Source organism: Vidua macroura, chromosome 12, assembly GCF_024509145.1.
Source record: "Vidua macroura isolate BioBank_ID:100142 chromosome 12, ASM2450914v1, whole genome shotgun sequence".
In the NCBI taxonomy this organism is placed as follows: domain Eukaryota; kingdom Metazoa; phylum Chordata; class Aves; order Passeriformes; family Viduidae; genus Vidua; species Vidua macroura.
In genome coordinates, this window is record NC_071582.1 from 13060864 (window position 1) to 13088469 (window position 27606).

Sequence of the window (27606 nt, forward strand, 5' to 3'; positions counted from 1 at the left end):
TAAACTATCCATTGTATGTTGTTCAATGAGATTTTCAGTCTTTCTTGCACCCCTTTTTAAAATTTCAGTTTTTCTATATAGTGTTACATTCTAATGCTATGATGTGCACTATGTGGAAGTGTTTAAGTTAATCCTTTAGGGTCCTATTCACAGAACAAGTTATTTGGGCCATTTCCCCATAAATTTCACATTCTTGTGTGCCAAAAAGTCGCTTATATTTTTGCCAGAGTGATTCTTCCACAGTCAGAAAAAACACTGTTTTGTAAAAGACAGCCCCATGTTTAATTCCACTGTAAACTTTTATTATATGCAGATAATGCTCACACTTGTTCAATACATTTATCTATAACTGTTCCAGCATCCACTTAACCAGCTAATTTATCCCATTCAGAAAATCTTGGCTGTATTGTGTCTACTTTAGACTATAATATTTCACCTTGAGTTACATAGTTTCTCTCTAATCTGTTCATTTATTTAGTTTATATTTACAATGCTGATGCACCATAAGGCTCCCTTGGCTGGGGTGCTTTCCAGCTCAGGTACCTTGATTCTGCTTAGAAGTGGCCTGAAAATTGTGTAGGAAAAACATAGAACCTGAGGCTAATTTCAAAAAGAAAACAAAACAATGACTTCATCAGTTTTGGCTGGGTTTCAACAAAATGAGATTCAAAGAATAAAACTAGACAAAGGGCTAGACTTTCTTTGGTGTCATCATTTTTACTGGGAAGTTTCTTGCCTTCTCTTTTGTGCTTTTTTCAGTAGAGTAATTGTTGGCAAGAGTCACAGGGTCTGATGCAACCTTCATATTTTGTACATGAACATTGCCTACAAAGCTACAGGTTTCCCAGGTCAGCTTTGTTTTCAAAGGTTGAGAGCTCTCATTGCCAAAAGTCAAAGATACATTTCATAAGGAGCCAGCCCTTGGATGCAGTAGTTTTTAATAGTGTGTCACAAAAAAAAAAAAAAAAAAAAAAAAAGGGAAAACATATATATATGTCTGTGTGTGTCTGTGTTTAATCTTCATGGTAGTCATGTCTAAAGCATCTTTTTCAGATCTGTCTAATATGTTCATAAGTCATGTCATAAAAACATTTCATTCCACTGCAAGGTCTGGGTGTGATTACTTTTGCCAGCATTGTCATGTATTAGACTTCATAGATATGTCTTCAGCTCCTTATGCAGTGTATGAACCTACAAATGGCCTGGCCATGGTTCAGTGGATTGAGTGTGATAGAAAAGCTATTGCTGAAATTAAGAAATTGGAGAAATCCTGAAATTAGTAGCAAAAAAATTTAACAAGTAAAAAAAAATGTGAAATATTGAGAGGGAAGAGAGATTGGTGGAATGAAGTGATGTCTGAAATAGATTAAAACCAGAGACACACAAACAGGATGAGGGCTGGGTCCCCCATATCATTGTCTGATATGATGACCCTGCCCACTTCCTGAACATAGTTCACCCTTGCCTGCCATTCACATCTTTGCCCTGCCTTTTCCTTTCTATTTTTTAAACTCCCTTTCACTTTTCCAAACCACTCTAATGGAAGTAAACTGATGTTTACAAGTCCTCTTGTTGTCTTGATTGCATTCATTCTGTGCTTAGTTGTGTTTCTCTTTAAACTCCTTTCTTTACACAAATATTTATTGTTCCCTGGAAGACTGGGATCTGGACTTGGTTGCTGTCCAAACTCTGATATAATGCAAATGATAATAATTTCAGGTCTTTGATATCCCCCTGCGATGCTCCTTTTATGCTCCTGCTTTTGCACAGAGCTCAAACATAAAGCAGGTGGAGCTGCCATGTGAATCGAGCTGCCAGAATCACTTTGGGTTCTTTGAAGGTGCCAAAAGAGAATAGGGAGATGAGGATTCATTTGCTCTGAAGCAGCCAGGAGGCGAGTGGAAGGCAGGAGCTGCATTGTGTCGAATCAATGAGAAACATACAGTAACCATGGGCTTGACATCCTGACTTTGTGGTGTTTGTGTCTTGGCATCGCATCAAGGCCCAGTGATAATGGACTGTAACAGCAGCCTGTCAGAGCTCAGCTGAAGGCCATCACTCTGCCTGCTTGACAGAGTACTCTAATTCTTTGTGATGAAAATGTAGCTGTGCATGGCTGAGTGACACTGCTCCCCAGTGCTGCTTCTAACTTTACCTGAATCTAATGTCCACTTACTATTTTTTGATCCTTAGTTGCTCCCCTGTTTGCATTGGTGGGAGGGAAGCATATGGTATCCATATGAAACTCCGAAGTCCTCTCTGCTTTTTAGCCTTGCTATTGTGGAAAATGAGAGGTGACAGATAAGTCAGAGCCAAAATTCTGCTCTCATTTACACCAGTGCAAACTTGGTGAATTTCTGGGGAGTGACACTGCAGTGAATATGTGTGGCTTCTCACAGTATTTACTTGATGCTCGTAGAAACTCCCACTGGAGGGATTCTGTAGAGCTAAAATACTCCCTGTGTCTTATTCCATCATTTCAAAAAACATGGCTCAAGCTAGAATCATCCAGATTAAAAATAATACAAAATGTGTTAGTATCATTCTAAATTATTGTCACTGTAAGGCGTAGCATTAGACAGAGCTGAAAAGTTTTGCTGGGAAAGTTCAGTAACTTGCTCAGTGCTCAGCTGCAAAAACTCCATATGTTGGGCAGTGGATAGAATACTGATTTTTAGGAGGTATTTTTTGTAGTTTGCAACCAGTTCAGAGACAGTTCTAGGCTACTGTTTGCCATGGTGAAAAAAACTCCAGACTGAGTGCAATATAGTTGGTGGCATTGGACTGAAATTCAAAACTTTCTCCTGTATATTTTACTCTCCAGTCCTGTATAATGCACTTACTATTTTGTCAGATTTATTCAGAGAAGGTTCAGTTCACTGATAAGGTTGAAGCTGTGCTTGGGATCAGTATTGTTAACTAATACTTACTAATAAGTTCCATGAGTTTGCCTGACACATCACAATCTTTCAGTCTTCCATCCAATGAAAACAAAACTTTACTAAAATCAGCCCCACATCTGGCTTAGATGTGCAGTTGGAATTCTTGGAAGAATATCCTTTCAGTCTGGCATATGGACTCTTTGACACTGGACATACTTTCAGATGAAGTCTGCAGTGAGGAATTGTTTGACACAGTAACTCCTTTGCCAGTACTTTACCAAAATTATTTTCAAATCAATCAGTATTCATCTCCATTCCTGTCATTATAGTTTAATATTAACATCATTGTTTGGGTGCAATGCATGATGTAGAAAAAAATATTTTAGAATGTTTTATATCAAGCAATTCTCATACTGAACTGAACAGGTCTTTCAGCTGTATATGCTGAGGCACTGTGTGGGAGAAGGTAGGCAACTGTCTCATTAGAACTGGAAATACAGGAACAATTGCTACCAAATTGAAGTTTATTTTATTCCAACAAAATAAGCCTTACTGCTTACATGAGTTGAAGGTGCTTTGTAATTAGACTAACGGACTAAGCACTGACATGTCTGGTGTTTCCTCCTAAATCTTGTGCTTTTTTCAAACACTACTGAACAATTAATTACACAAATTATTTTCTTTTTGTTTATATGTAGCATTAATATCTCTTTCATTACTCTGACATATGAATTGATGAATGAGTGTAGAGGCCTCAGAAATACTTTAGTGGGAAAAGCTACTGAAAAGAGAAATACTAAATATCAGACATCACCTTGTAGTTACTTGAAATATATAGATTAGATAGAAGCTAATTCTTACTATAGAACCAGACTTTAACTGTACTACTTGGTGTTGCAAAAATTAGAATTTTTAATTATCTTCTCATATCAGTTATGTTGTTATTCCTGGAATATTCATGATATTCTGTACTTGCACTCCAAGCAATGGATTAAACAACATAAATTCTTTTAATACACACAGTAAAACTTTGTAGTGTGGTGTATTTGTCAAAGCAGATCAGTTCTTGAACAAAACCTGCCTGAAGATCATCTGTGTTATTCATAAGATAACTTTTACTGCAAATGCAAAGTATTCCCTAGTTTAAAAAAAATGTATTTTTTGGTTTGTTTTCAGGACTGCCCTTCAGATGTTGGTGACTTTAGGGCACAGCAGTGCTCTGCCTACAATGATGTCAAATACCAGGGACACTTTTACGAGTGGGTCCCTGTGTATAATGATCCTACTGCACCTTGTGCCCTGAAATGTCAGGCTCTGGGAAAGAACTTGGTTGTGGAGCTTGCCCCCAAAGTGCTAGATGGTACTCGCTGCAACACTGAATCCTTGGATATGTGCATCAGTGGAATTTGCCAGGTATGTTCATGGTGGGACTCTAAATGGGGCCTTTGTTGAGAGGCCCTTTGCCCTTCATTGGGTGCTTTGGGACTGTTTTTCATTCTATTTATCAGTTTAGATGTATCTGCAATTGCTGCTGAGTAGATTGTAGATAAATTACCTTCTCAGGAAGACACAGAACTTCCTGACTGCCTTAGCCATGGATATTTATATAGACAAAAGGTCAATAAAATTCATTCCTCTTCTAATTATGCATGCAAAAATTAATGAACCGAGGTATTGTAGCTATAGCTTTACGAAATTTAGTATATCTGTGAGGATGTGATGAAATTGCAGAGCCTTCCATTTCATTTTATGTTTTGACTCTCATATAATCTCTGTTAAGGAGAAAATTGGACATTTTATGGGATCCAGCCCATAATGGCAGGTGTGAGTATGTAGGTCTGTCTTGTTGTATGGATGAGTGACTGTGGATGTTGTGTCTGCATGAACTGATTGTTTGAGTCTTTAAATGGCAATTTACATTTCTAGATATATTTATTATTTATTAGTTATGCTATTGACTTTATACAGTTGGTGTAAAAGCAGAGAGTTACAATATTTGAGGCTTGCTAGCCTTGCCCATGTCTCATTAAGAAAGCAATATTGCAAACTTGTTTTATGAACAGAGCAGTTTATAGAGAATGGACATGTTATTGCAATTAGTTTTCTTTCTCTGCAAGTGGCTGTTGCTCTGCTAAATGTCTAAAATGTGTGTGACTCAAAAATGCAGGATATGGCCCAGTGAGAAAAATAGCTCTATTATAGAGGAAAATTTGACACATTTGGCAGAAGACTGGTGCATGGATTATAGCAACATTAATATATGATCTGGACCTTGCTGTGGGTTTTATGTGGCTTCTGTGTATGCTGCAGTTCCGATGCCAGTCGTGTCAACACACGGTGCATCTGCTGCCTCTGGAGCAGAATTCCTCACAGAGAGGCTTCATTTGTCAGTGGTGCTTCACTGTGGGATGCAGCAGTGTTTGTTACCCTCTGTTGGAAATAGGATGTACCTCCAGACACTCTGGGAGCACTTGCCAAATAATGTATTTCTTGTGCCATGTTCTTAGTGGTGCTTCCTATCCCAATAAAAAGGCTTTTACCCGGGAGGGTTGCCCAGCCTTTTCCAGGAGGTGCCTCTAGAGCAGCCTTTGCTGCCTGTGCCCATTGCAGCCTGAGTGCAAGGCTGGATTAAGGCAGCTCTTTAAGGGCTTGTGCTCAGGGCACTGTGGGGGTGCCAGTGTCTCCCACAGCGACTTCAAACACCTCCTTCCATCCTTCATACATGGCATAAAATTCTCTTTGCCCAGAGTGGATCCAGTTTTGTGAAGAACAGTTGGGAGGTTTATTTAAAAGGGCTGCTTTTACTGTTTCTTCTTAGCATTTTGTAATGTTCATGTGTATATATGATAGAAAATGCTTGGAAATGTAATAATACATTTTAGAATAAATGAAGTGGTGGAGAAGAAATTAATCATTCCAGAAGCAGGAACTGGAACTCACGCTGTTGATGAGAATCAATTTCTTTTCTCTGTCTCCTATTTTTATTTTTTTAATTATTTCTTCCAATTTCACAAAATATTTTTCAGTGTGAGTTAACATCTTCAGGAAAAAAAGCCTGGAACAAACATGTTTAGAATGTTCTGTGCTGTAACTTATTCATTTTTAAAAAATTATTGCTGATACTCATAAAGAATTAACTGTTTTAACTTTATTTTCTTGAAGTCACTGGCTATCCCTGAGGTATTTTTGAACAAATTGAAAATTTTTACTTTTTAAAGTATATATTTGATAATTTAGTGTTAGATAATTTTATTAAGATAAAAAAAACTGCAGTAGAATTCAATTAAATTAAATGAAGATTCATTTAAATAATCTTTTCCTCTTTTGGGGGAAGAGTGAAAGGTTTCTTACTTGTGAAAGGGGCTGTGGGAGGAGGGGTCTTCCTCAGAAACCAACACAGAGCTTTGTGCTACTCCTGTTTGAGCAGGAAAAGAAAACAAATTGACACCTAATCTTTCCCAGAAAAACATGGTTATTTAGTCAACTGCTCTTAAGAGAGACAGCACAGTTGTGATTCTCCACAATTGTTGCTGTAAGATCTGTCTGGTGGGTTCTGACATGTAATTGGCACAACCAGCAAATTGCTTGGCAAGGGTTTTTACAGCTAAGCCATCTAAATGAGCACATCACACTGCTGATGTGGGGATCTTCACTTCTGTGCCTGGGAGCACCAAAGACTTTCTGTAAAGGAGGTTGGTGCTGGTTTTGCTCATTTATTGTCTCAAAGTTGACTCAACTTCCCCTCTTCCCCAACATGATTTCACTTTTGTCTGTGTTCTGGTTCCTGCTATGGTGGGCTGCATCACTAATTCTGCCTCTTGTTCAAGCTCTCACCTTGGCAGCAGTTGAATTTCCAAAGATGGTGAATTCTTGTACTCCAGCTTCAGTTCTGATCCTTTGTACTTCCCCTACCAAGCAAATCAGGCTAAATTAGCTCTGTCAAAGAAAACTGTGAGATGACAAAGCTGCACTTTGAATAGGAGTGCTATAGGAGCCTGATCAGGCTTTACAGGAGGTGAAATCTAAAGATAGCGGGACAGGGAAAGGTTTATTGGGAAAATTAGTAAGATATTTTGGGGTTGCTTAAGGCTTAACTCAGTCAAACCATTTGATCATGTTTTAGTTTGCTACTGCCCTGCTTCTGTTATCAACCCAAATATCTGGGGCTGTTGTGTTAAATGGGGACAGGTCAAAACTTCACTTGCAGGATTTTCACACTTCTGATATTTTTTCTAGTCTCTGCATAACTCCCCAAACATTTTTTCATATAATGTGTTCCTGCTGTGCCCATCTGGCTGTGGGTGGAGACATTTAAAAACATCTGCATGTCAGACACATATGTGGGCAACATTTACCCAGTCACTCTGCCTGCTTTGGGGCCCTGCCTCTTCTTGGGTTTTGTTTTTAATTTGTGCAGACCTACTTTTTTTCTACCAGAATGCAGAATGGGGTGTTACTTGTGCCAGCACCTGAAATGGTTACAGTGCTAATTTTCCTAATATGGAGTAATATGTTTGGACAACAAATACACGCATCACCCAAAAAATCTGGAGTCCTGAGGAGCAGCCTGACTAGTTCTGTCCTAGGCTGTCACAATTAGGTCAAGGATGATGTAAATCCTGCAGTGAACTTTCCATTTAGTGTCAGCAAGTTGTTTGCGTTCCAAAAAAGGCAGACACTACACTGTGCCTTGTAGCATATGGCATAAATTTAGCTGACATCAGAACACATCCCACATGTCAAGGGGAGCGCCATCAACTTCTGCCATGCTCGCTCTCCTCTGCCACATTCATCTTTTGGCGAGTAGGTATCACTCCCCACCAAAGCACTCTTGTGCTGGATGTAAATGTCTGTCAGAGTTTTCATTGAAAACAGTTTCTGTAAGCTCTTGGAAGACTCTTGCACTTCTTTTTTTTTATAAACTTTGTTTGTATTTTAAACTTAAAATTGTAGCAGATTATAATTTTTTTCTGAATCTTGACTCCTTTTATCCTGAGAGTTGCTTTCTCAAACTGTTTGTTTTATGTCCTTTCTCTTTTGGTTCCTGCACATACATTTCTTTTTTGCCTGTAATTATGTTTAAGGACTGCTCAAGATGCACAGGAGGTTTGGTGCGCAGAGACTTAGAAAGGAAGGTTTCCTTTCCATGCTGTGTTACTGCAGACATGTTTCTAACACACGTTAGTCTGAGTAGTTAATTCTTGAATAGCTGTTAAAAAGCACCTTTTTTCCCCCAAAATTAATACTTACTCTTGATCCTTTTTTTTTAATATTTAAAAATTACAAAAAAAGTCTGTGCTGCCTTTTTCTTCTTTTTAGCCTTTGAGTGATTCATAGGAAGAATTGATTTTGAGGTAGCTCTGTGTCAAGCCAGCTGTTACAGTGTACTAAACCTGGCATTCTTTCCTGGGTACCACTAATTAGCAAATGCACAGAGTAAAGTGCATTTTGGAGCATGAAGGTGTAGATGCCTGCACTCTGTCTACCTGTTACTGCACCAGAGCTGGCAAGTTGGACCCTGCCCAGAAAGACTGGCAGTCACTCAGGGAGATCCAACAAAACTTTCTGGCTCTCAGAGCTACATATAAATAATTCCATGTGACTGCACACGTGTGACAGGGGGCATAAAACTGGGAGTGGGGAGCTCCAGCTGCAGCTCAGCTGGGAGATGTTGGTGGCTCTCCAGGAGCCCCACTGGAGGATGGGGCTGAGCTAAGCAGGGGCTGCCACATCCTACTGACCTGTCAGTGTCACCCTCCCTAGCCTCAGGGGGTTGGTTTCTCATCCATGGAAGCTCTTGGCACTGCCCAGGCCAGCAGATCATGGAACCACCCTTCAAGGGCTGCACTTGTCCCCTTTGAATGTCACTGCCCACCTTGGTGTAGTGGTTCCCTTGTGATGACATTGTTGGCAACTTGGTGGTGGGCTTTTATAAATAAATAATAATAACAAGATGCTCTCAGACACTGAAAAGGTTTTTGGGATCACTTGTTTTTATTTTGCAGTTTCCCACTTCTGCTAGAAACTGGTGTTTCTTGTCAGGTCTTATCTTATTCTCTCTCCTACTGTTTCTTATGGAGAATGCTCTCCATAGGGATTTCTTACTGTGGAAGTTTATCCTTTCTTGTCAGATGAGTAGTGGGTTTTTTTCTGATCTCCAGTGTCTTATCTATACTTCTTTGTTCATAAGTGATTCACTGCCAAGTTTTATTTTGTTTTAGTGAGCTGAGTGCAAATGTGACTTTACTTCCCAGCCTAGCAAAGACCTAAATCATGTGAGCAGTGATAGCAGAAAAACTCATGATTCGGGTGTCATCTTGAAGTAGAGCCTTAGTAACCTTCAAATCCCCCAGGGCTAACTTCACCAAGCAAGGCAGATTTGACTGAACCCAGCCAGAAAAGGAGCAAAGTAATTTGATTTCATGTACTGATTTCTTTTCTGAAAGTGTTCTCACAAACAAGAAGCTCACTGGGAGTTTGTGTCCTATCCTCTGGCTGTGTATATGTGTGTTTTTTTAAATGGAGACCATGTGGGAAAGGGTACTTGCTCCTGCTGGGTGGTCCTATAATATCTCAGCTCCTCTAGCATGTGACAGATCCTGTAGTAAGAGTTAAAGGTTTTGGAAGCAGTTTGTTTTATTTGATGGAAGTGGATTTACAGAGTTGTGGAACACTCTTTAGCCTCTTGCCTTCAGATATAAAGTGTCAGCAGAAATATGTGGAAAGTCTTTTTAGGAGCCCTTTAGTATGCAGTGAATTTTATGTACTGTATTTTTTTATTTTCTGGGTTATTTTTTATTGCTTTACATTCTTTTCCTCGGTATGGATGGCTCGGGAATTTGAGCATCATGGAGACGCTCCATGGAAGCTCTTCTGACTTATTTTACACCTCAGTTCTGAGGTTTGCATTTTGACACACTTTGCCTGATTTCTTACCTGTGAGGAACTGGAAATCCTCAAAGAGAGGAAGTTTTCCTCCTCCCAGCACAGCTGCTGCCCATTCACCTTGGCAGCTGGGACTGCAGCTTCGTGGGCTGGGAGGAGATGGGCTGGGAAGGTCACTGTTGGCCTGAGCCTGGAGGGGCTTTATTCTGTTAATTAGCACATGCTGAAGCCTGTGTCAGCTTGTCTGGGCTGCTACTGTCCTGGGCTGGTTTGATTCCAGAGATGTGAGAACCCGTGCCACAATCAGGCCTTTGTTAGCTCAGACATAACTGAAGAGTTGTGAGACAGGACCATGTGAGAAGAAAATCATGACTCAGATAAAATCATCAGACTTCAGACCAAGATAAATCCTCAGTGAGGATAAACTAGAGTTTGAAAGTGCTGCTTGAAAGCTAAGATTCCACCCTACTTTTAAAGTAAATGAAAAAAAAAAAAAAAAAAGAAATAACTTGCTTAATTGGAGGGATGTTCTGGTATCTCTCCCTCTGCTTGTCAGAATCAATTACTTGTGGATGATGAGCATGGGAAAGAGACAGTGGGAGCTTTTTTTTTTATGTTCTCTCGGGGACATATTTTATCTGTGTAGGAATAAAGTGCAGGCTGAAGCTATCATGAAGTGAAGGATGTGAGCAGAGATTGCAAAGTCCATGAATAGATGGACTTTGAATGACAGCAAGGTTTTACTGCAGGGCAAAGAGACATGGAAAATATTGACCAAGGGAGAGCAGGATTTTCACATGACAGTTTTTTCATTCATTTTTATTACAATGAATTCCCATAGCCATATTTAAAATTAGTTATTTGTTGTGTGGATACAGTCAGTCCTGACATCTGCCTGTGCTGGATTCTGTGCTAAGACAAGTAGAGCAGGGGAAAATGCAGCAAATAGCTGACATTGATGCAATGAGATCTCTGTACTCTCGTAGAACATGCAACTGTGCAATGAAGCACAACCTTAATTTCTCTGAGTTTTGGATTTTGTGAGTGTCTGTGTTTTTGGAAATAGAAATCCCTTTTCTCTGAGCAAGACGCAGAGGATTTTCATTTTCCCTGCTGAGTGATTCTAATAAACTGCAATAGAGATTTGTCTTTTTAAGCATGTTAGAGTTTTTCACTGTTTTCTTCCTTTACTAGTAAATACTGAAATAAAACATGTCCTTTCTTAGTCAAGTCACAAAACTTGGAAAGGGTATTTTTGTCAGAAGTAATTTGGAGATTATATTGTATTTTGGGCAATGCTGACAACCTTTATAAGTATGTAGATGTTCTGATTCCATTTTTATCTTAGTTCTCAACTCTTGTAAGCCTGAAATAAATAATTTGGTTTATAGAAGTCCAAATGCTGCTGTCCTGGTGGCTGGGCAGTCAGATCACTAAGTTGGATATACTTGGTGTAACAGTTTATTTTCACACTATATTTTGCAAATCTTGACAAATTTTAAAGGCAGTGGAAGGCACTTGCACCTGGGACACAAAGCCTTTGCCACCTTTCAGATCTGCTGGTGGCCAATTTTAAAATAAAAACCACTGGACGACATGTACTGAGATAATTACAGACTGTTCAGCCCTTGAAGGGAAGGATCTCCTGTGCAGTAACTCTTATCACATTCTTGTGAGAAGTACAATTATCATCTCCATTTGTGCATTCTGCAGTCAGTTCCTTGCTCAGCAGAAATACTGTACCTCTTTGACATGTTAAGCACATTGGGCACCTCCCCATAAATGATTTGGTGGGTTTTCTGCTTCAGCTGAATTTCACTAAATGCCATCTGGAGGTTTGAGCTGAAATTCCACTTGCAGGTTGGTCCTGGAGTACACGTTTTGTGCATCCTTTGAAACAGCCGGGCCACTGGAAGCACATGAATAGAAATGTATCCAGAGTAGCCTCCAGCTGGGGTTTCCTGGCAGCTGGGGGTTTGCTCAGCAGCTGTAGGGGGATAGTAATTATGTCATACTGAGATATAGTTGAATTGATTTTCTGTTTTCATTTTGTTAAACCAAATCACATTAATAAAAAGGCATTACTCCCTGACACTGAGTTGCCAGTCCCTCAAGCAAACATAGAACACTACAAAACAGAAGCTTACCTAAAAATTTTAATGGAATCACTGATAAATGAGAGCCTGAATCAATAATAAATTTCTTAGTCAAAGTAGGAAATTATTTAGTATTTAACAAACATATTGCTGAATATTTAAATGGTGTGTCTGCTAAAGAGCTTAGTCTAAGACAGTAGATAGAAAAATAATGGCACTAGTGCAGCTTCAGTTTTAATGTTTTATAGAATTTATGTATCTGTCACAAATAAAAATAGCAGTGATTTATTCTTTTGTGACTGCTTCTATTAGGAGAATCTAGAATATTTGTTTTTTCTGGCTATACCTGGATCTTTGGCTCCAGAGGACCCTAGAAGGGGGAAATCTCACTTTGAAAGAGAAATATTATTTATAATTATCTATATTGCTGGATATGATTTCATGCTTTTGATAGTAATAATGACACTTAACACTTACATGATGCAGAGATGTCTGGTTTTACTCGTCTCTGAAATAAATATTTTAATCTTATAAAGTGTAGGTGTGTATTCAACTTATTTATTTCAAGTATATTATCTTGAGTCATTGGCATTCCAGAAAACTTTTTGAATAATTGAAATTGAATTTAGAAGGGCTAAAGCAATGGTGTAACAAGCAAATGTTGAAATTTTGAAAGTTAATTCTGTATCGCATTCTGCACTGGCAATTCCAGTCCATGTTTGTGTTTATACTTATTAAGAGAAGTCTCTGAAAGGAGGGAGGGAGGGTGTGGGTGGGGTTTGCCTTGTTTTTCACTATGGTGCTTTTTTACCATATTGGAATTTCAGTTAAAATTCTGTCACCTTGCAGTCCTGTCAGTTTTCTTATCATACTTAATTATAAACATCTCAACAAAGGAAGCTTTTTGAATATAACAGATTATTCTTGGACCTTCACAAATCAAAATTAATGTGCTACATGAATTTCTTTAAGTCCAATTCCTCAGTTGAAACACTACTAATTGAATATGACCTAAAGAAACAGCTTTACATGAACTTCTGAGTGATTTTCGGATTCATATTTGCAAAAATATTTTTAATATTCCATAGCCACTTTCACATATCAGCAGTGATTTCATTCTTCTCTTTCATCTATATTACTGTATTTTATACCCTGACCTTTTGCTCTTCCTTTGCCTTTCTGAACCTACATGAACTATTCTAAGCATGCTCCAAAGGATTTAACACCCTTCAGGGTTGTCTTTCACCACAGCACTGCCATGCTAAGGTTTGTTGAAGCAGATGAGTGGTTTTGTTCAGTGCTTAACCAGATGCTTTCTATCTGAGCTGTGTGTGAGAAAAATCTATATAATTCTGTAAACTATATAATTCTTTTTCATGTTTCTTTTTTTTTTTTTCCCTTTGTAAGAACAGACAAGTAATGTATTCAAGTTCTGTCCAAAAATAGTAATGGATTGGAGACCTGTTTCTGAAAATAATCCTGCCATATACAAATTTATTGATACCCCACCATGGACAATTTTATAAATTCACAAACTGCTAATTTCCTCAATATTCTTCTTATATTAAATTTCTACTTGCTGTTTGTTTTGTTAAATATTGGTGAACATTCTCCCTGCTGTCTGAGGAGCTCAATTACAACATGGTCATTAAAATACCTGTATTGTTTTTTGGAATGATGATATTTATGATTACAAATTTCTTAAATTCATTGGGTCCCAACCCTTCCATTACACAGTTTGTGTTATCACTTGTTTCATTTATTCAGCCTATGTTAAAATCACTTAATATTATTTCTGACTATGCCCTAAAAGCCTGCAGATGTTTTCCCAGTCTGCCTGTAATATTTACAGCTGATCCCTTTGCTCTGTAAACAACAAGCAATGTAGGGTAAATTAATCCCACAAAATGCTTTAATTGTGAAAATCATCAGCTTCTTTGGCTGGCTGAGGTGCAGCGTGAGCTGAGGAAGGCTGTTGCCATTTTTCATTTTCTTGTCCTCGTTGCAGCTTTATTTGCAAATAACCAAATTTACTGTCTTCAAAATGTTTCATCACTCTTTTTTCCCCTCCAGTAGTTATTGGATAAAATATGAATACCTTAAATTCATAATATTTTGTGTCACAACGCCATGTGCTTTTGAGACCCAGTTTCCAAGGCTGTACCTTACAGCTTCCTCTTCTGGTGATATCTGTGGCTGTTCAGCTCACCTGAGACATACCTGATCAAGGGTTTACAAACAGATAAAAAAGGTTGGCTCTAGACTCTGAGCTTTGAAATACGTCCCATCCCAGTGTTCACTCATTAAGATTCCTGCTTGAATTAGCTCTAAATTTGTGGCTTGTCACTTAAAAACCTGTGAAATTTTTGGGTCCTTCACGTTAAACAAAATCTGAGATTCTACGCTCACTGCAAGTCAAAATTGTGATTATAATTTGAGTTGTTTTCTAAATTGTGTTCCCAGATATCATTGCTTGATATTCATATTTGTAACAGCTGATGTAAACATAATCTGGGAAGGAAATCTGCAGAGGGTGAATGCATCTAGCTGAACACACCACCTTTGCTGCCAGGGGAGCTGTAAACCTTTTCCCACATCCAAATCCCTTGCAGCTAGCACTCCTGTTTTATTTCTGTGGCATTTGTGTATTATTAAAAAATAAGCAATAATACTATATGAAACAGTCCTCTAAAGTATGCTGCTGTGCTGATTATCTTTTTGTGCATTCCATGTAGGACACAATAATGCCTTGTGTTTGCACAGTTGTGTGATTTTTGTTACACCCAGTGGGTGTTTGTGTTCACAGGGGCTGTGTGTGAGAGCCCAGTCTGGATGTTTGTTATTGTCATGTTGGGCCCTAATGGGCTGCTCTTGCTCTGCTTGCTCAGTGCCCTCCTCCCACTAAAGACTTGCAGCATCTGTAGCCTACAAATATGCAAGAGCTTAAACTAAGAAAAAAAAATCACTTTTCCACACAGGGTATCACAATGTGGAGCTTATTTTTCCCTTTGAAATTAATTGATGAGTGAATAAACAGTTTTTTAATATTTAGAGAAGGAGATTACAGTATGAAATGGAGATGCATTTGAGACATCTGTGGGGAGATTACACTTGCAGTGATACAATTTACCTCCACGTTCTAGTAGTAGCTTTATGTGAGTAAGGGCAGGAGAATCAGTGGAGAGCAGTAAGAACTTTAAAAGTCTTCCAAATATAGACTCAGATGCTGTTATGGTCTCCATCACTGCACCATCTGCATGCTTCACAAACTTTAGAAGATTAATTCATGCAACATCTCTCTCAGCTGGGGAACTGCAGTTAGACACCTTCCATGGATGGAATGGAAAAGCACAGGGGTTTTCAAAGGTCAGAAAAGAAAGTCTGCTGTGGAGCTGGGAACTGAAAGAGTTGTCAATGCTGAGGCAAATATGTCGAGCACTGTATTATTATGTGCCATGAAATTTCATCTGCTTTCTGATTCAGTGTGGCCCGGTCAGTTTCTGTTTCTTAAATGGTGTTTTCATTAATTTCTCAATGTTAATTGTTTATAACGTGTGAAGATAGACTTGTTTATAGTCATTTGTTTGCAACCTTTTTCTTTTTATGTTTTTCTGAGCCTCAATAATGAACCCAGAGCTAATGCTAAAGACAACTTCAAGTGCAAATACTTTAATCTGTAATCCATGCCTAAATTTCAGTACAGTGTTCCCCCATGCCTTCTGTGTGGTAAATAAACACCTGTTCTGAGATGGTCTGAGTTCACACGTGTGTACATTTGTTTTATTTTTGCAACTAAGTTTTTGTTAAAACTGAAATGATTTACTGTTAATGTTAAGTGGCTTATTTATTTTTAAAATTAATTCCTTGCTGGGCTAGAATTAAGGTCCCCTTCAACTGCAGGAATAAAATGATTTCCTGCTGCTAATGTAGGTTTCTCTGGTGAATCTGAAGCCCTTAGGGAGGAGATGTTTTCCCTGCAGGTCTCTCAAGTGAAGGATTGTAAGCTGCCCCCATAAATGCCCTCCTCTAAAGGGAATTCAGGCTGTAGGGAATTGGGAAAATAAGGGAGAGGGGCTGAAGGGGGAGGTGGGGCTACTTTGTTTTCTTTTCCACAGACATGTGAAACTTTGAGATTGCATTTCTCCGTGTTTGGCAGTGGATGTGTGTGATTTGTGTGTCTGTGTGTGTGTGTTGACTCAGACTGGAGGACCCAGCCCTGCCTCTTACGTGTGGACTGGATCCTCACCTCTCCAAGGGGATCGTGTGTCAGTTCTGGCACGGCACAGATGCAGTGGATCTTGGCAGCTGACACTGCCCCTTCCAAGCATTTTTATATAGGAAGAGGCGTGTGCTGGCCAGTTTCAGAATTCTAGCACTGCTTTTAACTCTGAGTTTCCAGAGGGTTTTCTATCCATTTGTCAGTTTGGATTTTCGTTAAATATATACACCCATGACAAATTAGCTGCCCTTCTCAGGGATATGTGAATGTAAGAGGCAGGTAGGCTGACTTGAGAAAACGTGAAGCTGGAGATCAGCTTTTTACCACATTGTTGAGCACGTGGTACTCTCTGAAAAATTCTTCTATGAAATGGTGAAGAGTAAGATAGTTGAGGCCAAATATTTCTCTTCCATTCACCAAGGTACTTTTAGTCAATTTTGTCTATTATTTGTTTTTCCATTCTCACTCCCATCTTTCTTGTGGAGTTGACTGATATGCAGAAAAGGAAAAAAGTGGAAAAATGTTTTCATTATAATTTGGAGGGTTTTCAGTTGACAGGGTTTTTTCTTTAAATTGCTTTTTGAATTTTTGGCAGTGTTTAAGTTTGGGTATTTTATAATAATCTTTGGAAAGTTTTATAGAATGGGTCTTATATTCATAAACCAGAAAAAATCCGAAGGTGAGAAGTGAATCGTCCAAGTTTTTTAAAAGCTGATTAGCAAATGTGTATATAATTGACATTGATGTAAATGGCAAATAGATCTACAGAAGTGCCAGTTAAATTCTGAATAGCCAAGACACTAGAATGTTAGCACTGCCTTCAACTCCCTGTCTATGAAGCTGAAGGCTGAGTGCCCTTTAAATTTTTAACTTGGATTATTTAATTGCATTTATCCTTTCTCAGGCATAATTAAACAGGTGATGAAAACCAAATTGTAAATAACATAGTTATGCCTTGTCTTGGAAAGAATAATGCTCAATGGTATTCATTCACATAAGTAGTGGGAAACAGATTCATGTATTTCCTATGCTTGAATAGCTTAATATATCAGTTGTTGTGGTTCATCATTAAAATCATGGAAATGACAGCATGCTTTTAAAACCCTAAATGGCAAGATATGCTTTGATAGAATGAGGCCAACTCATAAAATCAAAAGGATAACATAATAAATAAAATTCCAGAAACCTGAGCATGTCTACTACAGCTTTGCCCTCCTTCTGACTGTGGTGTTGATGTTGGCAGGCAGTAGGCTGTGATCGACAACTTGGGAGCAATGCCAAGGAAGACAACTGTGGAATCTGTGCAGGAGATGGCTCAACATGCAGGCTTGTGAGGGGACAAGCTAAGGCACATGTCTCACCAGAAAAAAGTAGGTTGCAAATTGATCCTATGGTAATTTCTCCTTGACTGTGTTTTCTGTTTGTAAATTAGCATGCCTATTGCAGTGACCTTTTAGCCATATACTTGTTTGCAGTTTTACAAAGCTACTTATTCTAAAGTCTGTGCTAGATTAGTCTACTGAAATTCCGAGAGGGATACCACACATTAGGGTATAGTTAGGAAAGAATTTGAGATATGCATTTTTTTAATAGAGCAACTCAATTCGTTCTATCAGGAATAACCATCAAGATGCACATCTTATTTTAGAGGGTATCCTCATGTTGCAGTATATGTGATGCTGCAGCAATGTTTTTAATCCATGGAAATATCTTATAGATGGTTTTATGGAAATAGTGGTCTGTGCTTGTAAGTACCTGGTTTTCAAATTAACTTTGATATTTTTTTTTGGAGGGGGGGTTGGTTTTTTGTGGTGTCTGATGACAGTTGAACTTCAGGGGCAAGTTATTACTTATATGGTACAAAAAGCACAAAGTGAAAGGGGTTAATACTTCCATCTTAACATCTTACTGGGTGTAACTCTGTAGGTCTCAGTAATATTGAAAATATAAAATATGAAAGAGGAAGGGTATTGGAAATAGACCCTTTACTGGAGTCTGAAGAGTCTGTCTGTTTTGATATGCAGGCAGGGTTTTCCAAACAAAGACTCCCCTCTGACACTGGTGCTCTCCACCCTCACAGATGATGCTCCCTGGAATGTCATAGAACATGTCACATGTGTTTATCATATGAATAGTTGCCTGACATAATTTTTTCTTTTTCTGAACTCACAGTGTGTATTTGTCACGAGCATTTGTCACATGGACATGAGGCCTTTGGGGTTAATTACCTTCCTGCAAAGTCACCAGATAGAAGGGTGCTCTTAAAGTCAGTGCTCAAAGTTCAAATGCAACCAGCTTTTCTTTTTAATGGATGAAGCACCTGCCTCTGGCAGCTGCCTATGTTTTAATACTGTTGTATTTCAGCCTGCAAAGATTTCACTTGTGCTCTGATTTTGAATGAGCTTTGTATATTGAATCATGCTAAAATCTTATTGCAGTATATATAACTATTCCCATGGGGTTTTTTATGCCACTGTTTGCAGTATGCTTCAGTTTGGATGTAACTTGGAGTAGTTTATTTGTTATCTCAATGTTCATTGCTTTGCAGTGTGGTGTCCTGTAAGGGTGTTGGGTACCACTGTGCAGGAGCATAATTTCTGTAATTCAATACACATGTATAGCTAAGACAATCTACATTGAAAAGTGTCTGGTTGTGGGCCAGCAGCTTGTAAAGTCACAGGATAATTTTCCACAAGTCAAAGAGCCTTTTTTACATATTAGATGGTTTATCAGTGTTAGCTTTTGCATTGCTTTGACTAAAAGTCTTTTTTATAGATGGGAGAGTATAGTTCAGTAATTTATAGATGAAAGAGTGAGAAAATGTCTTGAATGCTTACAATGAGCTGAAAAAGAATTTTTATGGGGGGCCACATTTTATGCATTTGCCATATCAAAGACTCAGAGCTTCTGGTCAGCATAGATCAAGCCCTTGTAAAGCAAATACTTTTGTAGTGTCTCCAAGTTGTATTTGTTTTGTGTCTATATATAGATAGATACAGATATTTAGGGATATATATGCACAAAATAGCTCTTTCCCTTTCTAATGTGAAGGTCAGCTGGAATTGAAGGGATTTGTGTTGTCTATTCCAGCTTTACAGCACCAGAGATTCTCCTGGAGAAGTATGATTCCTGGGGACACCATAGCTAGTTCTAAGGCAGTCCAAATAAACTTTTTGGATTGGTGACTCTGATTGGATAGTTCATGAAAAAGTTTCACAATTAATTGCTGCTTAGAATAGAAGTGCAGTAAAGACAAAGTGGTAAAAGGGATCTGGTTTTGAAACTGACATTTTGTGACAGAAAATATTAATTTCACTTGTGGTATTCTGGCTCAGGTAAGAGCTGACATCACTTGGTGGAAGGTCTCCCATTGCCTTGAAGGCTCTGAAGAATGCCCATGGTTAATTGTTTCCTCTGTCATAACTCAGTGTCTCCTTAAGAGTACCTTAAAATTAAAGACCAAGAAAGACTATTCTGAGGAGAGATGTCAGTTTTGCCAAGTTTTGGGTTTATCTTGCACTGCAGTAGGCTGGATGATATGAATGAATTACCACTGGCATAAGCAAAACAGTACACATGCTACTAAATTCAGAACTCGATGTTTTTCTTGGTTATTGTGATGGTGCCAAAATATATTTTGGGTCAAATTGTTCAACACTATGCAATGAGTTCCATATAATCATCCTGTGTGTGAATGAAATGTGGAAATAAAGCCATCCTTTCTTTGTGGTAAAATATCAGTGAAGGGAGGCACATCATCTTCCAAAGAGTCATTTGGAAGCTTTCAGAACTAGTGTTGAGAAAATATCGACGCATGACAGAAATGTATTTAAGAGGGAGCTTAAGGCTGTGAGCAGGATATAAATTTTACTGTTCAATGAAGCAAATTAAAGAACTGGAAGGAAAGCAAGAGCCAAAGATTTTAGTATAAAAAAGATGCATAAGAGAAAATAAAGTGCTTGGTTATCTCAGGCTTTATTTTAAAACAAAGGAATTTAGGCATTGATAGCAAATGATTTCTCATGAAGGACTAATTTTGTTTTATTATCTTTTTTATATGTTTTTACATTAAGTTAATGTCTTTGATCAGAAAGTTAAACAGCAGTGAAAGAGAGCTTACTGTTTTGCAAATATGAAAGGAACAATTATTTCAAAGGTTTATTTTTTCCACTAACACTTAATTGCCTTTGAAAGACAAAGTAAGTTAAACTTCTGTCAGCAAGCCAGATTCTAACATTCTGGTAAAATGATTAAAGGTTTGACTAACGATATTCAAACAAAAAGTGTAATAGGTTGTAAAATGTACCATCCCACTGGGAAATGAGATATCATGGACCTGAAGTTTCTAGTACTAAATGCATGGAACTCCCATTAACTCTACTGCACTTTGTGCACACGGAAAAATTGTAGGATTGGGCCCTCATATCTCCTTTCTGCACTATTGTTAGCCAGAAATGGTCAAAAATATTCTGATTTGGATACCAACAAAGAAGAGAAGATGCTGGTTCAATGGGGGGTGAAGTTGAAGACATGGACTTGTCCCAGTCTGGTTTCAGATACTTGCAAGTTTTGCTTTTCTTAATGTTTTGCTAAAGAGCTTCTTATAAAAGCTTTCACTGGGGATGGCTTTGTAACTGTTTGATTTTCCTTTTGCCATGTGCTTTATTTCCTATGGCACTTGTGTAATATACCATTGGCCACTTCTTCTCACATGATGTATGCTGTCATCCCCAAGCATGCTTAACCAAAAACCCAATTTCACTTTGGTCATTCATCTAAACAGAGGCCTTTGGCAGAGCTCCCTCTTCTGTGTCATCAGCCAGCTCAACTTTGTGACAACTTCTTGCCTCACGTTTTTTTCCCTCTTTGAAATAAATATACATGGAGCTAGCAATTGTCAAGGTTGCCTGATACTTCATTTTGTATGAAGGATTATTTGCCAAAATTAGACAGTTGTGTCAGTAACTTCTCATGCCAGGTACTATGTGTTTTGGAGAAAATTCAGCCAAAACAGCTCAGCATATTCCAAGGACACAGAAGAGAAAAAACATGTTGTTTCCCACTGTCAAAACATTCTTGAAACCTTTTATTTAATATGTCTTAAAATCCCCCCATTGTTGGACTTGATCACAGATCAGGGATTTGAAATTTGGCAGGCAATGATCTTCTGGTCATGGATAAGTCTTTTGCAATGTCTGTGAACATCAACACATATTTTACTACAACCTTTACAAAAATCCCCAACCTTTTCCTTCAGTTTCAGTGGAATCTTCTTGGATGTTAACAGCTGAAATTTCTGAAAACTTATCCTTTTAAGTGTTCTCTAGCTTGTTACAAGTTCTGACTGCAAACAGATTGCATGTGTGTAGCCTTCTTAGAATACATTAACATGTTGCTCTTCCAGAAATAAGCTCTTAAAATTTTTCCTTGAGGTTGCTCTTGCTTTCTGCTTTACTGCAATGTGGACCAGGCGCCATGGGATGAACTCTGTCATGCCTCCTACCTCACATTCAGGCATTCAGAAGAGATTTTGTGGAGAGCTTCCAATCTCCTGAGCTTCAGACTTATGACAGGGAGTGATGAGCTCACATGAGGAGAGGGAAAGATGAGATGAGCTGAACTGAAAAATTTGCCATTAGTTCATGCAGTGAAGGAAAGGCAGCTGTGAGAAGGTGGGTGGAGGTTGTGGAACTGGCTGTACAGACACACTGAGTCAAAGAAAAGAGGAAGAGAAGACTGAGATTAGATAAGGAATCTGGGTTGGGAGATGGAGTCAAAAACACTTGGAGAGGAAGGGGGAAAATCAGCTATCTGTAGAGCCAGAAGAGGGAATTGGGACTGGTTTGGCAGGAAAACTGTGTGTGGGGAGGGATGGGTGCCAGTGCAATGCTGTCCCAATATGGATAAGGAGCATGTTTTTTGGAGCAAATTTCATCACGGCCCTAAGATACTGTTCATCAGTTCATATCACAGAGTGGTCTTGCAGAGCATAAACTGGAATTTTTTGGATGAAGCTAAACCAGAAGATGCGTCCCAGAAAAGCACCTGATGTTCTCCAGCAGCTACAGGATATCCAATCCAGGGGATCAGACTGGAATTAGTCCCAACGAGACACCTGCAATTTTGTAGTGTGGATGCTGGGCCTTCAGCACCAACTGTTCCAGTCTAGACATCCCTTTATTTTGGTTGGTTTACTTGGGGCTGTTACAGGTAGTATGAAGCTTCCTTCTGTAATTTCATGGTCCCTTTTGTCTTGAAGAAATTTCCTTGTAAGGACATTGGCTATTTCATTTCTTAGTTTGTACTGCGTTTTCTTAAGACCCATTCTCTTGAGGGGCTGTTTACTGCATGTCTTTTATGTTTTCTCCAGTGCATGTATTTGGCTTTGCTTTCATTAGGCAGGTCAGCACAAAGCCCAGCAGCAGTGCCTGCTGGAATTATGCCTGATGCCAGAGTGGATGAGGGAAGCCACTGCAATAAAGTTCCAATTATTTTGAGATGTTTAGTTCCTGTGTGCTGTAGTTGTTCCTGGATTATTGTTTGTACTTTGAGATACAGGGAACCAGCAAATAAGTTCTGAGCAAATACATAGAAAGAAACACTTTTTATAGACCTGAAACAAACCCTCTGGCCTGCTATAAGAGGAGAGAGAGGAAAATCCCAACTGGCCCATATGTGAAACAGTAAATGGGTCCACCATGGCCCACATGGAAAAATAAATAAAACCTGCTGAATTGGATTGAGTTTAGGAATGTGGCTCCTTTATTTTGATCCTGGGGATTAGCTCCCAGTCTTACCATAGCAGGGAGTCTGATCTTGCTCTCATTGAGATCCAAAATCTAAATCCACATTAACACCATAGAAACAGGATCAAACCTTGACATCTAAAGTAAAAGTAATCCGGGAGCTTAATCAGCAAGTGCTGTGTTGTGTGCACATATTTGCTGAGAGTGTCTCTGGGTGAGAGTGGAGGGAGATGACTCCACGTGCTGCTGGGAATCCCTGTTCTGAAAGCAGTGTTAGAATAGAGAGACAATACCTCACCTGTTTCTCAGTTTTTAAGGTGAGCCTTAATATGAGCTCAGATATTAGAGTTTAATGTTTCTGCATGTTCCAGATGAATTTGGGCTAATTTGTTTTCATCTTTAGACAAAGGTCAGCAATTAACTTTCAAAGAAATACTGTAAAGGGGAAAAAGAAAGGTAATTGAAAATTCTCGGTATGAATTTCAGGGTAGCAATTTCCCCTTATGTTTTTGTAAGAGTTCACTGCTTTTAGCAGTGTGGACCCTACTGATTTAATGGGAAATGTACAGCATAACCATTTCATAACCATTTTAAATGGGTTTACAGAGCCTTGTGTTTCTTTAAGAATATGAATTACATTCAACTGAGAACCAGAGACCTTTGGAATATATAGTTTTGGAGCCAGACCTGGACAACCTTAACTATTGTGTCAAAGCTGTCCCTAAGACAAGGAGGAGTCTCTTATGGTCAGTTCTGTCCCATTTCTTCCAAACCCTCATCTCTGTTCAGAAGTCCAAAAATCTCACATTTATTTTTTCCTGTAACTAACTTCATCTCAAGGAGAGACTGCCCTAGGTCATAATAATCTCAGTCAGGTTACAAAAATCTCCTGCTGTCAGACTTCTTGACAGGTCTGGGGGCTGCAGAGGTTGCCTGCTGCTGCGGCGGTGAGCTTAGTCATCTCTAATGCAAATAAAACACTTTCTGGTAATATTGTCTCTGCCGCAGAGAAACACCAAATTTAGCACCCCCATGAGACTTTTGGACCATATCAGAGAGTGCTTTGGTGAGGGTGGAATGTCTGTAGTACTGCTAAAGGAATGTGAGGCATCCTGAAAAGGGATCTGCAGGGTCTGCCGGGGCCAGCGGAGCTGCCTGTGGGGAGGTTCAGGAAGCTCAGCAGGACGACCCTGGTTGTTCTCCAGAGGAGCAGCCCTGCACATGTGTGCACATCTGCAAACCCGGGCTGCCCTCAGTTCCATTGAGAGCAGCAGGCCGTGCATTCTGAGCTGGTCATCATCTGACTTCTACTCGAGGTGTTGTGCTGTGACTGACCATTGGTTGTTACCAGGATGGGATTCAATTCCTGACCAAGTAAGGACAGATGGGCCCCTCAAACCTGCTTTCTCTCAAATACTGTCGAGCACATGTGAATTCAGTAGTTATTTCCTTACTTTAAAGATATACGCACCCACTACCTCCTGGCTATCTTTAGCAATTCCTCTGATGAAAAACCAAGATGCAAAAAGATATTAAGTGGTTCAGTAGTTAATGTTTTTTCCAGGACTCCTTAGTTGTATTATTGTTTTACTGTAGTATTTTTCACTTTGGTGGAATACACAAGAATGAAATTAATAAAGCTCATATTTTATTACATCCAAAATAAATTGTTATATTTAAATGTCCTTCCTAGAAATTGACGATATAAAAACTGTAACATAAGAAGGTGTTTATTTCAGAAAAAATAATTGCAGTATTTGCTTGAAGTATTTTGAACATTTGGCAGGAAATCATACTTATGCTAAGGAGATGTAAACCAGAAGCTGATAATTTAGCATCTACTATAAAGGGGTCCGGTTTAAAGTGGAAAGAAACCTTTTTAAACTATTTTTTTTTAGTTAAAACTAAACTCAACTATTCTTCCTCTAAATATTTTACGGGTAATTCTGGAGCCAGTGCATCACTGACTTTCAACACATATTACTTTCTGAATCTGCAAAAGGAACTTCCTCTGCACCAGCCACTGAATGTGCATTAGTTTCATCACCAAACGGAGCATCTTGTACAGGGTGCAGCTGCAGAGGGCACGTGTGCCAGGGCCTGCCTTACAGAAGATATGCACTTGGGCCATGATGGAAATGGGTGACAGCTCCTTGGATGCTTCTCTCTTCCTTTTGTGGCTATCCTCTGGATATCCTTTCCTGAGAGCAGCGCTTTTGTTGGCATAAGGGTCTCTAGCCTGTTGATTTGCCTGGTAATTCAGTTTGCTCGGGCAAATCACAGATTTCTTACATTTGAAATGAGAAGTAATAACTTTCTGCCTTTGTAAAATGCACTGAAGTAAGTGTGTTGCACATTTATATACGAAGAGGCCTTTCAGGCAGCCAAAAGCTGTTTTGTATTGATATGTCCTGTTGGGGGCTGGTTTGGTTTATAGTTCATTTTAAATTGAGCCTCTTACTGGAAGAAATGATCTTATATGGTAAGTTAGATGCAGACACCATTATAACATATACCTTATAGCTATTATATATTTGCTCTTAACTGGTCTGTAATTGGTTAAGGGTTAGTGTTAAGTAGATGATTTATTTCCTGTAAGTCCTGCCACTTATTAAAGTTGTGACCTGCAGCAGGAAATGAGGTGTGGGCAAAATGAGACTGAACAGCTGCAGATTTTTGTAAGGGGGAAGGACTACTTAGCAGATTCCTTATGTCAATTCAGTGATTAGAAAATAAAACTCGGACAACAGAGTGCAAATACGTTCCTAATACACTACTGACATTTCAGTTGTTATTGTTAATACCAAATTATTTTCCAAGAGAAAGCAAGATTTATAAGTCCATTTGTAGGTCTTAATAGTTGCATGACATAGCAAACAGACTCAGTACACTGTACTTAATAAAGTAACGTATTATTTTTAATAGAAAAATTGTGAAAGCTGTGAAATATTTTCTTAGACACATTTGACGGTTTTCAGTCTAATTATGTGATGTAAAAAATCCCTGATGAAAGGTAACTTCTAAAACAGTTGTTTAATGTTTGTAGGAGAAGAAACTGTGATTGCTGTACCACATGGGAGTCGCAGTGTGAGAATTACCCTGAAAGGACCAGCACACCTTGGTATGACTGAGCTGTTTTATGTATTTATACATAGGCAGAAGATAAAAACAGAACCTTGTATCTGAACTCATCCAAACTTTGGAAAATATGGGTAAGATCATGACCTTGATACCTTGATTCCTCTTCCCATCTTTAATATCCAGCCTGGAGATAGTCCTAGAGAACACTGGAAAGTTTACTTGGTAAAAGGAAATAGAATATATAGTGGTGGTTTCTATTCCTTCCATTTAAACCAATATAAGGCATCTCAAATACATTACACTCTTAAACAACATGAAAAAAAAAAAAAATACTTCCAGAGGATTATGTGTGGAACCAACAACCCTTGCATAACTCAGCACCAGATTTCTGTTGAAGCCTTTGACAAGTGATCTAGGAACAAATGATTAGGGTGAATGACTACAGAAGTCCTGTTTCCATGTAAATCTTTTAGTCATTACATACCACCAATGAGAAACAGTTTGTTATTCTGTAAGACAATTGTTTTCCAATATTTTCTTATAAGGCTGATGGCAGTATTTATGGCAATTTCTTTATCCACAGGCCTAGTTTGCCTAGAGAGTTGATGGCTTCAATGATAAGTGGTACTGCTATACCAAGCAATGAGATAAAATATTCATTTAACTTTAAACAATTTTTTATTTGTATAAGTGGCAGATGTAGTCTGGATCATAGAAATAAAAACAACTTCAGCTCTGAGATATGTAAACAGAAGTTTTAAAAAGCATTTTATTTGAAAATTGCTCATCAATTTGTTTGCTTTCAAAAATATATTGTCACATCCTTTCAAAGAAAAAAAAACTGAAATAAAACTCCCTCTTCAGAACAGCTCCAGAGTGACAATAACTTCTAGATATACTACTTATATAAAAAAAGTACAAAGCTGAATTTATATTGAAATAAATAATATTCCTTTAAAACTGTTGCAGGAGATGTGTGAAGGAGTGATCCTGACCAGTTCAGGTCAGGACTCTTGGACTTTCTTAAGTAGTTCTGCAGAAGAAAGTTGTTGTTTCAGCTTTGTATGAGGAAAAAGTACTAGATTGAGTGGCTCTTGGGGGATTTCTGGAAAGCTCCTGAGGAATGCAGCAGCAACTCAGTAACTAAGTACAGAGTGCTCCTGGCTTCCTACCCAGGGTGTTTCTGTAAAGAAGCTGTGGCTTGGCATTACCTTTGTTAGTTCACTCTCTAGCTGGACAGGAATTGTGAAATGTTCCTTTAACCACTTCCACCAGCACATCTGTTTGCAAATCTGCAAGGATTTAGACATTTTTTACCTAAAACTAAAATTGCAGAGGTAAAAAAACAACGGAGAACTGTTGTGGGGAGAGAGGTGACAATTGCTTCTGGCTTCATAGCCAGGTCTCCAAGAGCTGATTCTCCAGAGGTCCTTCTCCACCTTCCCACTCCACCTTCTCCACCTTTCCTTCTCCACCTTCTGTCACTCAGCAGAAGATACCAAATGATCTTTTGCTGCAACTTCATCAACTTCAGTGTGGGTGTGCTGGTATAATTAAAGCCAGAATTTAAAAAAAAACATCACCTGTTATTACAGGTTCCATTTGTCAGAGATGTTTTTCCTGGCATGCAAGGAGTTCAATTTAACAGGTGAAGTGGGGAGTACTTATTGTTAAAATTTTATACTGCCTCCTGTTGC

At 38.6% G+C, this 27606-nt stretch overlaps 1 protein-coding gene across 1 annotated transcript in view; it reads left to right on the forward strand.

Moving 5' to 3' along the window:
- The window catches only part of ADAMTSL3 (ADAMTS like 3), a 171311-nt gene that overhangs the window by 80176 nt on the left and 63529 nt on the right, over window positions 1–27606 (forward strand). The window contains exons 6-8 of the mRNA XM_053987886.1: window positions 4059–4295; window positions 17326–17452; window positions 25875–25949. Coding sequence (XP_053843861.1) covers window positions 4059–4295; window positions 17326–17452; window positions 25875–25949 — 439 coding nt within the window. The remainder of the gene's footprint in view (window positions 1–4058; window positions 4296–17325; window positions 17453–25874; window positions 25950–27606) is intronic.